Source organism: Opisthorchis viverrini (assembly GCF_000715545.1).
Source record: "Opisthorchis viverrini unplaced genomic scaffold opera_v5_35, whole genome shotgun sequence".
NCBI classification, from domain to species: domain Eukaryota; kingdom Metazoa; phylum Platyhelminthes; class Trematoda; order Opisthorchiida; family Opisthorchiidae; genus Opisthorchis; species Opisthorchis viverrini.
Window position 1 is genome coordinate 1195881 of NW_008751691.1, and position 14633 is coordinate 1210513.

A 14633-nucleotide genomic window follows, 5' to 3' on the forward strand; every position below is an offset into this window, starting at 1 on the left:
GGATATCAGGCAAGTGGACTGTCAGAAGAGTGGAACTTCCAGTAGTTATCTCCGGCCTGCACCTACGAATGACTATACCAGTACAGAGAACTATGCTTCGCTAACAAAATTTAGATAAAAGATGTGAAAAGTAACTGTTGTTCGGTGCTCCCCTTAAGATAGGCTTCTTTTATTTCCCACAACCCCGCTCACTAAGATATCAAGAGCTCAAAGCTCTACCTTAACCTTAGTCGCCCCATTACAAATTAGCTTTGTTGTCGATTATTTGGGAAAAAAGAACTGGAAGAAAAGTATGCTGATAAAAAGGAGGGCTGTCGCGAAGCTTCAACTGGAGATGGGACCGAAAGTTATCCAGCTGACGGGGTTCGAGCGCAATGTACAGGTTTGCGACAATGGCTGCGGTAAGTCACGAAGGATCTGTGTGGCGACAGAGTAAAATCATGTAATGCAAGCTTGATGATAACATGACATATCGTGGATAATCAGACCGATTATTAACTCCACTAGTGAGTGCGCGACATCTAAAGAACATACCATATAGCATATATCGCTTGTCATATATCCTATACATCTAATATCCTGTATATTGTATTTCACATAAATGAAGCCAAGATCTTCCTTCGTTCCAGAGTTCCTCCTACTGTTCTCACAGTGACATTCTTCACTCTTTGTAATGGCTATTTTACACTCAAGACAATAGTTCATGGTCGGGCCACTTTTGTTTTGAGGACATGATAACAAAATTTGTTTTAATCGCTGGTCGCTTCCTTTCCATGCATTCAGATCTGTAATCGAGTAACCGGATTATCAGTTCTGAAGCAACTTGAAGCCAGTTATCCTTGTATAGACGTAATACACTACTGATAAGGTTGCTGAAAATTCTTCGAAATGCCACGACTGGTTTCACCCTTCTTTGGGCCTATCAGGTAAACGCAGTCCCAAGTTTCCGTCAAGCTTATGTTCTACTTGAACCCCAGTTGCACGAAATTAACAAAATATACTCATTTCCAGGCAATTTTGGTTTTGTCGAAGAGTTTTCAGCAACCTCATGAGTAGGGTATTACGTCTATATCGCGATTATCGTACCAACTGCGACCATGTATCATGCGACTTGGTGCAGCATATTCACTTGCTTGGAAACATCATAAGCGAGAGATTCAGCTGGGTTTCAGGCGAGTGTCTCTCGAAACCAAATTTATTAGCTAGTCTCGCGTTTCAGCACTGACTGCTAACGACAAGGTTTGTGCGCTTCAAATCCGTACGCCTCTGGTAGGCTTATCAGATTACAAGCTACATGCGGATACCAAAGGTTGGTGGCCGATCGAATTCCAATCGATGAACAGCTTGTTCCATCTCTTTTTGATTAATTTTAGATGAGTGCGGGATATGGGGAATTTAGGCTCACATCGCTCCAGTTTAACCAGTCCTTTCTTATCCTGACGCAGTCATTCCGGTGAGTCCACATCAAACGAGGGAAGCACTAGATTCGAATTTTGCTTCTATTAGAGCTCATTAGCAGTGCGTATCCTTGGCAGTGCCGGGGTTTGAAATTCAAAGAGCATAGTATGAGTAGCGCACTCTAGACGCATCTGAGTTTTCACGTCTCAGCAGACGAACTTGCTCACGCTTGAGTGAGGTGAGTGGCTTGCCTGGTGCCTAAAATAGCAACCAAGTAGCTGTTCTGGCCCATCTCTCAGAACTAACCAGTTAGTACGGAACCAAGGCGATTAAAGCCTGCAGAATAAGTTTTTTTATCAGTTCTAGAACGGGCCACAAAAATTTTTTACTCAAGTGTGGATGTAGTACACCCAATTTAGAGGCGGCCATCTGAGAGTTGTTTTTTCTTACTTGATGCGCCCATCAACTCGGAACTATCTGGTTGTCAACTGAAACGCTACACAATGGACTACAGAGTCACGAAACGGGCTGTTACGTTCACAACATGTTAAAGTCAGAAATATTATAAATGATGTGATAAAGTCGTGAAACCACTTACAAGTAGATGTTGTAATCCGAGTGATTAATTCCGTCACCTGGGCTGCATCATCGGCCACGCGAATCGCCCGCAAAAATGGTTCCAAAAATCTGTCCAGCACTTTTATAAATATGTCACGACCCCATATTAACAATGCTCCACCGGTCAATATGATTAGGCCCACAATCTGTGCAAATGGAAGTAGAGCATTTCTCGAGTAGCTATTTCTCCGTGACACATGTCATCAAGATAAATTTCCAATTATAAATGCATCTAGTATTGTTGGTCGAGATTGTTCACAAAGTATTGAACCGAAACAAAAGGAAGACAGATAAGGCAACTTCTGATCCGGTACCAACTTTATCGACCACTTGAATGAGAGAGAAACTTGAGATAGCTCATTTGTTGAGGCGCGAACTAACTGAGAGAGAAGTCCGCGGTTTTAATCGAACCCCTGCGAACCGATTGTTTCTGTCTTGGCCCTTGAAGGATCTCAGCCCTAAAGCTTCCTTCAGGTGGAACGGCAACTACCCACCGAACGTGTTACAGCTGAACAATCGATTTTAGCGTTATCTGAGTGAACCCCACGGATCCTACAAGCCATCAAAAATAGTGTGTTCTCTTCACCTATGCCACTTACCGTGCATACTGTTGCAAGCACCAGATCCCCGCAGCCTAATAATCTATCGTTCATTCTGTCTTGATAGCAGTATTAGTTAAGTCAGGCATTACAGAGTTTGCTCATATGATATCTCTAACGGGACAAAATTTTGCACACAGAACTACGTGTAACATTGCTCTAAATTTGCACTAAATCGCGGAGACCTTACTCACAGTTTAAGGATTCCTAAAAGATGGAACTGGAGGTATTTTGTCCGCGATGGGGAATCACATTTGGAAGTTTGCACCGTACACCTTGCCCCCGTTTCAGTCGCTGCTTCTATTGCCTTACTATTTATGTTGAACTTTTCGCCGGCCCTTCGCTCCCAAAATATTTTTCCTCACCCGACTCGCGCGAAGAAGAACCAGGAATTCAACAAATGCACTCATTTGCATATCATTTTGGTTTTCACGAGAGGCTCAACTGAACCTCTCGTTTGTGATGTTGACCAGAACTCAGGGACCGCGCCTATCAGATGAGCCCCAATATGTGCGAAACAGGGTCATGAGTCACCAAAGAGTTTTCAGCAACCTTGTGAATAGCTTTCTATTTAAAAAGGGGACCATGCGACATTGGGAACATGCAATTGCTTGCACGAGGGCAAGCAAGGTTACCATTTGAAAATTAGTGGCACACAATTATGTGTTGGACGCTTTTCTTGCTTCACTAGTTTATCGATCGACCAACAGATTTTGAATGGCTTGCCAATTTACACTAAAATATATGGCTATCCCTATTGGTGGTTGCCATTGCCGACCGAAACGCGTGAGGTAGAGTCTCAGACTACAGTTAGTGACCAATATTTCGACATAGTCCACTGATCAGATACTAGTGGGACGGTGATACTACTGATGGGGAGGAATGCGAGTAGTATGTTTTCTTCTTGTAAATTCGCTTTGAGTCTCTTGAAAAGGGAGATCTGTTGGGAAATTTGTGGAGTCGCTTTGTAGCATTTGCTTGGATTTCAGCGATGAAGATGGACGTTCAGTTTTTGTGAGAGTTTTGCTTCGCTGTCGAGTCTTCTGTAACTGGTCACCTGGCCTCCTCTAGTAAGTAACTCCGCAGCGAAGGCCTTCTTCCTTTCACTGGTATCTGTCGGAACACTAACCATACACCCAATTTGATGTCAAATATATTGTACATCATCATTTTCTCTTCATACATTTATCCTTTGAAACCAGTCAAGTGAATACTGGAGTTGCTGGCCATCGGAGTGAACCTGATCGACCACTCCCAAATTATTTTCTCCTAGTGAATTCGGCCAAAGATTTTATTGCGAAGCGATGGACAATAGTGAAGTATTGATTAGTTTTTTTTATCGCAAAATAGTCGATTCCTTGATCACTTATAGACTACCCGGTTCGCATTCTCTCGCCAGAGCGTGCACGCTGAGAAAGATGGCCTGACCCCAATAGATTTACGGTGGTATGTGCCGGTAGCTCAGACAGATGAGATAAAATTCCGGCGAGGTGCTGAAAGTCATCGGAGGAAGCGCAAGTGTGACCTGACTAATCAAGATCACAGCGTTATTGGCGTAATAGTGATGCAGTGGTGTACGCCCACTGGTTTAGGTGAGCTAAAAGTTCCAAGATGGTGGATAGTCAATTCAGAGTTTCTTGATGAATCTGATTAAAAACAAGCTAGGATTATTTCACATGCTGCAGAAATCCACTGGTGGTTTGGTGAGAAAGATACTGGTGAGCAAAGGTTTCATTCGCCTTGTGCTGATACCACACCCCTGCAGTGGGGACGTGGTCTTTCGGTGGCCCATGCAAGTAGACGTGGAGTCGAGCCATCGCGTTCCTTTTTCGAGCGCTGGAGACGCACATGTGAGCAACAAGCCAACTACCAGACGGCCTTGCCCATGCGGTTCGGGTGTTTTCCTTGGGCTTGTCAGAGGCTAAAAATGAAACTGACGAATGACTTCATCCCATTGTCCTCAAAGCAGCTGTTCGGAACACAGCCTACTTGTTGGTTGGTTTGTTCAAGGCCGTTGAGCTTCAGGGTCCTTCTGGCAACTTGGCTACCTAAATCCCAAACAATGAAGAATGGCCACTGCACTAGACCCCTGATGTACGGTATGACGTGTTCTCCATCGCAGTCTATTAAAATAATCCACGGTCTCCCGTATCGATCTGACGGCGGATTTTGTCGTGGGGAGTGGATCCGTTGACGAATGCCCATTCGGAGAAAAATGAAGAGGTGTTATCGGGACTGGTCATTCTGAAAACGCCTGGTGCCCTACAGAAAGTGCGAAGAAGGTGCCTAACAGGATGTTGGCAGAACTTTTGGAATTTGGAGAAGTCCAGCTCACCAAACAGACATATGTCTAATTATGTTCAGGCGAAGTTTCCAGTCGACTGACATATTTAATCGGGACAGCTGCTAGTTGTTTCGGTGTTAACATTTAGTTGTCACGTGATCAAAATGTCCGATTTACACCGAGGGTGGGTTCACTAACCATGTAAGCAGGCTGCGTTCTTAACGACCGTCACACAACCGAACAGAATCATCAGTTGGGCCAGCAGAAACACGACCTAATCCTTAGTACCGAACAGAGTTAGCCGCTGACCTCCCGATAGCGCACAACAGCAGTATGGTGCTTGGTTTGTTGTGCACCCGTGCCTGCTGGTCGATAGGTGTTTGACATGACTGACCTGTTATTTTATTTGTCGATGATGATGGGGACTTCAACCCCACCTGACCGGTCTGGCACATGTCCGTGTGCTACCTGCCTCATTTTTTTCCACGAGCCAAGGGCGAACTAGATGTGGCAACGCCGAATTCCCGTCATCCACATACATCCGAATAGATCTTTTATAGCTGGAGCGAACCAGAACTGGTGTTGAATTGCCCTCTACACGACGTACGTGGGACACATACAACGCCTGTGACAGTGAAGCAGTTCTTAAGCTGACGAGGAAATGTTCATGGGATATTCTCGCGAGCCACTCACATTCGGTTTTACACTTCACACCCGTGGACCGAAAATTCTGTAGCCAATGGAAAAACAGCCCATTGTTTTGAGGCAGTCGAAATGGCAGAACGGAGGTTGTAAGACGTGAGCCCAAACAAGACAGACTCAACGATACCTGGATTCGTGAGTTCTTACGAACAAAATTGATACGGTATTGCACATCTGTCATCAAGTTTTCACCATACACAACTTTGTTGGTCGATATGTTTCGAATGGCTCCACTGCTCTGCTGTTCGTTTCGAGTGAATGTATTAGCTCGGGTGCGGACGCACCAAGGCGTATAGAAATGTGTGCAGCAAGTACACTTAGGTAAGGAATGTTTGATTAGGTATGAATAACTAATAGTATACAAGGTGAAGCGTGTAAGCACAATTTGTTGTTTTCGTACCTATCTGCAGGTAATAAAACTGCCTACATGCTTTTAACATAGTTGCACAAACAGTCAAAGCACAGGATTTACCACGTACAATCTCATCCCTGCTCACGATGTTGACATGCATAGCGTCGCTGTGCAGAAAAAGGAACACTAGCAAAGATGTTTACTGTTCAATCCTCTATGATCAATACATGAAAAACCTGTTTGAGTGGGACGTAACATACTACTCATAAGGTTATTGAAAACTCTCGAAAGCCCACGACCGGCTTTGCTGTTCTCGGGGCTCATCAGGTTGGCTTGGTTCTCGCTTTTACCTCACCCTTATGTGTTACTTGAACCCAAACAAGGGGGATTCGTTTGGGTCCCCAGTGAAAACCAAATTGGTAAGGAGCTGGATGTATTTTGCTAGTTTCAGGAAATTTGTGCTCAAGTTTGCAGGAAAGGCTGCACCCTCCTGGTGAGCCCCAGGAAGGTCAAAACAGGTGGTGGGCTGTCGAAGAGATCTCAGCAACCTTATGAGTATTGTGTTATGTCCGCATAATGTATCGCGCATCGTACCGACTTAAACAGGAAGTGGCTCATCATAAACGAGACATTCAGTGGGTCTCCCGTGAAAATTTAATTGGAGTGCAAATGAATGTATTTTGCTGTTCCAGTAAGGTAACGCGGTGTTTCACTGCACTTTTGCTGACCATGATTCAAAGTTGAAAGTAGTTCGTAAAGTTACGGTAGTTAAAATGAGCAATGGAATTCATTGAATGTTCATTGATGACGATGTCTAGCAGTGAAACAAATACTTTTTCTCACATCTAGGTTGCTCACAGTACTTTTGCGACTGTAATACTGAGGACAAGCCTTCACAGAACACCTGGCCAATCTGCTTCTTCCGAGCTAGAAATAGCCAGGATTAGAGTCGATAGACAAATATGGCTACACTTAACGAAGAAATACTCACGTGACCTTCAGACTGTGGGCGTGCGTTGAACCAATCACCGAGTTTTAAACTTCGTGGAGCATTTTCTGTTCTATTTTGTAACTCCGCGCTGCCCACTCGGAACTACAGTGCGTCGAGTGACTGCTCTACTGCGCTATGCTTTCGACTGTGATCTTATATTTCACCATATGGTAAGGAGTAAAGTTCTGCTTCCTAAATATTTCTTCTCCATGATCCATGCTGAAACCACGAATACCTCTGGGCCTACTGGTGAAAGGAGGAAGGCTTTCACCGCGGAGTTAGAAAATGTCAACTGACCACTTACAGACCATTGGACAGGGAAGCAAAACTCTCACTTGCATCTTATCTACAAAAACTAGATATCCATCTTCTCCTGAACGCGTTTTCTTGAACGTTCCTGGATATTTATTGACTCCAATCATTCATTGCTCAAATCCAAGCAAATGCCACAAAGCGACTCCACAAATTATGCAACCGATCTCTCTTTTCAAGAGACACGAAGCGAATTAACAAGAAGAAAACATACTACTAGCATGCCTCTCCCATCAGTAGCATCACCGTTACACTGGTATCACACACGATTCGTGAACAAATTCGGCTAGACAAGTCGTATGGAAGGATTGCTAGGGTTCATAGTAGTCTGCTACCAGTTTTGCCATGTTTCTGGTCCACAAAGTAGGTATGGTTCAGGAAAGCTAACGTAATCAGACTTTTAAGCGCACATGCATGATGAAGTAAGAGGACCAGGAGGATCGATACAGTCCTCTGTGGTTACGAACACATTGATACTGTTCTGCATAAGTTGCAACCCCCACAGGTTGCCTCGAGTTTCGTTGTGAAGGTATTCAAGAATGTTTTTGAATGGAGTGGTACGAGCGTTTCTACGGCTTTGAGCAATAGTTCCATACTACTTACTTCATAAACAGCCGAAGCCTGTTTGAATACGTCCATAAAGGAACCTCTGGGCAGCCTGTGTGCTACACATAATGCAGAGGAACATCTATGCACTACCGATCACAAAGGGCTCCACTGACTCCCCATTTTTAGCAACTTCATCATGCACTCGATCAAATCGCTGCTCATATCAGGGACTGACTCTCTCACGCTCCGGGGACCTGAGCCTCGAACAAGGCCAAATCAGCATTGAATCGGCAGCGGATTTTCAACCTTCGCCCTGTGCACTACTTAATTCACAGTATAGACAATAATTAATGAAATCGATGTCATCGGATCGTATTCTTTCGTATCATCAGGAACGTGCTTGTGCGGTAACCATTCAGCTTTCCTGAAACTCTCACAAGTCGAAGCGAAGTGTAACACATTACGCGAAAGTAGATCAGTGTGTGATTTGGCGAGGACCGCAGAAATGAGCTTAAAAGACTTGACAAATCTTGACATATATAACAACACCAACAATAAGGCATTTTTGGCGTATAAATCCGTGCATGCCAGTATGTTTGAATAGAGCCGGTGGATTGTGGAGCAATAGTGATTGTACGCCATTGGAGCATCTGAAAGCAGTTCGATTTGATTTCACTCCATGGAACAGAATGACATCGAGTGTCACAGAATGAATGGTTGTAAACTGTATCTCATGTGGAATCACTTTTTGTGGGGAGGGATCTGATTTCTCTTACGGTGGGTTTGAGAAATTGTGTACAACACAGGTGTCTCTAATGATGTCAGATCTTTAGATTATCGACATAGATTGATAACAATCTTTTGATTTGCCCAAGTAACTTGAAATCCTTGTGATGTACTACTCATAAGGTTGTTGAAAATCCGTCGACGGCCCAAGACCTGTTTCGCCCTTTTTGGAGTTCATCAGGTAGGCGATGTCCCCGGGTTTCCGTCAACGTTATGTTCTCTTTGAAACCAAATTGCACGAAATTAGCGAATATACACTCATTTGGAAACTAATTTGGTTTTTCGAGAGACTCGCCTGGAACCCAATTGAATCTCTCGTTTGTGATGTTTCCAGGCAACTGAATGTGCTGCACCATGTTTCAGTCGCTACGATATTCGAGATATCGCGATACAAGTATATCTTTGTAATGTACTACTCATGAGGTTGCTGAAAATCCGTTGTTGCCTGAGAACATCACAAACGAGAGATTCAGCTTGGTTCCAGGTGAGTCTCTTGAAAAACAAAATTAGTTTGCAAATGAGTGTTTATTCGCTAACTTGAAATCTTGTTTGGAACAACTATTCAGCTCTTCTTACATACGATCTGGAAACTTGAGGATGAAGCTTGGTCTGATGCCTCAGAGAAGGCACAGAGGGCTTCAGAAAGTTTCAGCCTCATAGAAAACTTCCATCCCGAATGGGGATTAGCATCTATTAGGTGTAGATGAGGTCACTAGTTGGACCGTTAGCTCCTTAATGACCGTCCGTTCGGAGGTGGCGGCTCAGTTTTGCGGAGCCTAAACCACTATCGATCGCGAACAACCTTAATAGCTGGTGACGCAATCCAAGATCCGTGTTCAGTAGTTTAAAAGTCATCTATTCAAATTTGGCTAAAATATGTTCCGTTAAATGTGCCCCAGTCTTCCTCACGTCTCAGAACCGTACCACGGTAAACCATGTGTGTAGGGACGAGATGGTTCAAGTTCTTAGAGCGCGAACTTACTGACCGGAAGGTTCATAGTTCGAACCCGACTTTTGGCCCTCGATTTCTCCTGTCTAGGCTTGGGCAGCCTGGCAGTATCCCAGCCCTGGGGCTTCCTTCGGGTGGCATGGCAGCCAAGCATCAGAAGAGTGTTACAGCTAAACGACTTTTTTCTGAACAATGTGTCGGACTCGATCTACCGATTATAGTGCATGAGCCTAAGAAAAGCAAAATTCATTCTCTCCAAACCCACCAGCCGCAGCGGCTTATCTTCTGTTTTTTTTAAAAAAACAATAAATAAATATTCCAAAACGGATTAGTTCAAATTCGAAGGTAATTAATTCAGCAACTCACCAGAGAAACTATATTAATTATAGCAAGTACTATTCGACATGGTATGTTGCATAGCATTTTTTCGATGGCGTGGGTGGTACACTCTCTATCTGAAAAAAAGATGAAGAGAATAAATACTAGAATTTTCTTTGATCACACTACGTCGAAAGAAAGTGTCCTGGTAATAGACGTAACATACTACTAATAACGTAACTGAAAGCTTTTCGACAGCCTGCTGGGCTTGAATTTACCCATGATTTTCGTGACACACTCGTCACAGGTGACATCGAAGGTTGAAAAATACGGTGAAAGGATCTGTGAAACACGGCAGACTTTGGTGAGGGTCGAGTTTCCTCCTTAATACTACTCAGCAGCACTACACATGCCTGGCCGTGCCGGGACTTGGACGAGGGGAGCTTATTGTAATTATTCCACCAGCACACACGTCCGAACAGGCGGTGTTTGTCCCTGAGCAATCCGTTTGTTTGTCAGACGAAAGTGGAACTCCGCTGGCTATATAGGTGTGTCAACAAGCCAGTCAAGACTTCCCGTTCAGAGGTATCAGGTTAGCCTGCTTTCAGGGGAAAAAGTACATGTTATGTTGCTTTCTGTTATGTCTCCGCGTAACTACCTCATTCGTCGTCCTCAAACTGTTCTCGGTAGAGTTGGGAAACTCCGGCTTCATTCAACGGAGTATCACTTTCCCACAATTCTTTATCTGACTCTTTGAAATAAAATTCCAAGGCAAGTTAAATTAGGATTCTTTTTAGCCTTGATTGACTTGCGTCCGCGTAGAACTTGGCAACTTCTGAACCTGAGCTGGTCCGGTCCCATAAACTTGTCTGACGTTAGTGTCACTCTTGCTTTGGTAACGCCCACCCAAGCATTTTCAGCCTTCCAGAAATACACTCATTTGCAAATCAATTTGGTTCTCACTAGCGACTCAACTGAATTTCTCGTTTATACTATTCTACAACTGAATGTGCTGCGAAACCGGTCATGGGCTGTCGAAGACTTTTCAGCAACCTTGTGAGTAGTCATCCTTCAGCTTCCTTCAACAAAACATATGCATTTTTGTTTCCCACATAACTTTCTTACGTGAATGAGGGAAAACAAGCTTTGTTCACTGCCTTCGATTTTCTCTAACTTTCATGGGTATCTTCAACCATTTGCTTGATTTTGCTTTATAAGTCTACTTGAATAAACCCCTTAACGCGACAGCATGTGGTCAAGCTTTCACGTGAGTACACACTCGTTTCTGATTAATAGCATGTCTTTTTGAGCAAAGTTGAACAGATTCGGGTCATTTGTGATGTCATTCGTGATTCATTTCTAATTTGGAGTTAAAGGGTGTCCTTGTTGTTGTGACCATGATTTAAGCCGGATAACAAAAGCCAAAAAACGCGAATAATATATATACATATATGCATACTCGAAAGATTATTTTCGGCCTGGTAACGTAGGACAACAAGATTTTATTTTTGTCCACCTGCTTTTAAACTTCTGTGGCGGTACCTGACTAAGAAGTTCGGACAGGCGGGTCAATCGATCGACAGAGTCAGGACTGTTGCCGGATCGAGCAAATCAAAACAAATAAATCAGCCGTGCTCAGTGTGCGTTGGTGAAGTAGCGATATGACGCTCATCTAGCATGTTAGATGCCCGGAATTCGAATCCCTGTACCGACAATGATATGCACTACCAATGTGTTCTAATAAGTGCGAAAATCGTATCTGGCGCTTTCCAGATCAGATCAATTCTGTAAAGACAAGAAAGGACTCTTCAAACAAAATTAAGGTGAACAGGAGGGACGTTGTGAGCTGTAAACGTTTGGTCCAAGTTAGACCACCTCGCTACATCAGCCAATGAAACGAGAACCTATGTTTAGTCAGTTATAAGGCTAATCTGATACACCGAAAAGTTCCCTTCATGTTACTTCTAGCGGCAGAGATCACATTCTATTGGCCAATCGTTTGTTAAATTTCCGGTGAAGCGGTCGAAACTATAGTTCAAAATCCGGATGGGCTTTACCTACTGTCATTCAGAACTCCCACCAAAACTGAAAAATCCATATTTGAAAACACCAAGTTATGCTTCGACAGTAGAACTGAATTTATACATTTACCTTTCAACGTGATAAGTAAATCACTTTTAGTGTACACCGCCCATGAAGCAGCCATGAGCAGCAGGGCAATGTTTCGATCCATTTGAGGATATACGTATTCGAACTCCGCAATTCCTACCGGTCTAATTTATTTGGGAACGAATATTTTCGTGAATCATCAACTGTGTTTGTTTACTGAGCCACAAAAAGGGTCAAGCTGGTAAAAGGCATCTGGTAATCTTCCCAGGGGCGAGCAGTTAAACATACGAGTAAGTGGAGCAGTATAAGGGTCTATGCACACTAGCGCCAAGCAGTTGGGTTTTCGCCGGCCGTATCGCATTGCCTGATTTTGAGATGTTTTCGTACACGTAGAAGTAAAATCATTGTAGCAGACTGATTTGATTGCCAGGGGAGCACTGATATAATTAAAAAAAGAGGTGGTTAGGTTTAAATAACCTCTTGTTCATTGGCGACCGGATACTGAACAACCTCAAAAGCAATAGGATAGAACGTGTACAAACAACTAAAGGCATCCATATTTTTAAAATATTTAAAGCTGATCTACCAAACTTTCATAGTAGAACCCTAGTTCCTTCCATAAAACTTAGAAAAATGAACGCTCGGACAAACGTGGAAAGACAGCGTGCCTCCTAACACAGACAGACTCTCTAAAGGCGAACTTCGTATACATAGCAGTATAGTTTCACATCAAACTTTCTGTCTTGTACCCAGTATATTCTGCAGGCCCTGTTTCAGTGGAGGAACAAGTTGGAAAGCATTCATGCCAGATGAGTGTTTTATCCATGACGTATAATTTATTACACACAAAAGATTTTGGCTTAGCTCCAAGGCTGTCTGAAGGTCACCGAATACCTTCACGAAGTTCAGGGCGCTTGCCTCAGGCTCGGTGATTGATGCATCAAATGAGTTAGCAAGGGTTGAAAATGAGTCGTCGAAGAGTTCCGGATGGAGTAATGTTACGCTCTCAACACTCCAAAGCACGCCATGTGTCACACTAATCGATTATGTGTCATGTATCAAAACTGTGTCTAAGAGACACGAAATCATGTGGCTGTACCCTAAGAATTGCCTTCACTTATGGTATCAATTCACCTTGAAAGGGATTTCATCTGCTCCTAACTTGGTTCCAACGTTATTGTACCATAATTTTGTAATTAACACTTGATTCCTGCGGAATTAGTTTAAAAGCGTGAATATATTATGATCGAACTCACAGAACGTTTACCAACAGGGAGTTGAAGCGGCACACCCGAAATCTAACTAATGGCAGCCTCAGTTGTACAGGTTGTGTAGTTCATTCGAACGGACCAATCATAACCGTGGGCAAATCCAGCCAATTAGACTTGCAGATTGCACCGTTGATCAAAGATCACACAACGCTACTCCGTTCGCCCACAGATGGACATCTCAAACTATGTGGATCGAACAAGCCAATTTATTACTAAAATTGATCGATTGGTTGGTAGTGCATAGAAGAATCACCATATGTCGTGAGAAAAAATGCAGCAACCACACGTAGGACAAACAAAAACCAAGCTTGAGTAAACGAAATCATGCAACCAGTGCGTGGACGCCTTTAGGTTAGATTTTGTTAAAAATGTTACAAGTTAGCACGAAATTCGAAGGTGGGACAAGTGGGGATCCGCCCAACAGATTGAGCAAAGCACACTAATTTTTGACTAACGACCTAAGCTCAAAAGTGGAGTGCGTGTCCAAGAAGATATTTGGTTTGTCACAATATAGATCAGTCATTGATTTTTCAGCCAGAGCTTATCATAGAACAGCCAGAAAACCCCTGCATTCAGAGGGCTCTTGGGTTTTTTCCATACCTCATTGTTCCGAGTAGTGAGTACATCGTCATCTTGAGTATGGAATTTACGCAAGCCTGGTGATATTGAATAGGTTATACGTGGACCCAGCACAGTCACGTTAAATTTCAAAGAGTACGTGTACAGTTTTTCACTACATTGTTAATAACGCGGGATTAGAAAACGGGTATTTGTTTGCGCTGCAGGTAGTTGAGTCCGGAACTACATCCAGCACCACCGACGCATGCCGAAACACTGTCTATCGAGACGAGTGTTGTTCCCCGTGCCTCCTTCAGGATGGCGAACCGCGAAGGGACAGCGTATGACTTGGTAGAAAGGCGTGAAAGAGATCACAAAGAGTTTGGGTGCTGTTGCTGTTATACGCTTTCCGGGATGGAGACGCTGCAAGAAATGGCGGCTAATCGATGTCGATGGCCTTTCCAGTTTCCTTCCAGATTGTCTCTTTGAGCGGTTGGAGGTGTAGGCACCCTTTGAATGCTTGACATAGGCCAGTACTTGGTTCCCTCCCTCACCCACATTTTTCTCTTCTTTTCACTCTAGGGTTTTTATTATAATTATAAATATACATATATATAACTAGACGAGCCTTATGCATGTAGGGTGGTGAATCATTGGTGTTAAGACCGACGTTGGGGTCTTTGGTGATGATGATGCTGCTGCCGATGATGCTGATGATGGTGATGATGAATATGAAAACGATGATGATAATGATGATGATGATGATGATGATGGTGATGATGTTGATGATGATGATGATGATGATGATGATGCTGATGGTGTTGATGATGATGATGA

At 43.5% G+C, this 14633-nt stretch overlaps 1 protein-coding gene across 1 annotated transcript in view; it reads right to left on the bottom strand.

Moving 5' to 3' along the window:
- Positions 1-13251, bottom strand: part of T265_02739 (hypothetical protein) — a gene marked incomplete at both ends in the record, with an annotated part of 33818 nt that extends 20567 nt beyond the window's left edge. The window contains 3 exons of the mRNA XM_009167054.1: positions 1997-2162; positions 9907-9995; positions 13224-13251. Of these exons, the coding sequence (XP_009165318.1) occupies positions 1997-2162; positions 9907-9963 (223 nt within the window). The remainder of the gene's footprint in view (positions 1-1996; positions 2163-9906; positions 9996-13223) is intronic.
- Between the last annotated feature and the right edge of the window lie 1382 nt (positions 13252-14633).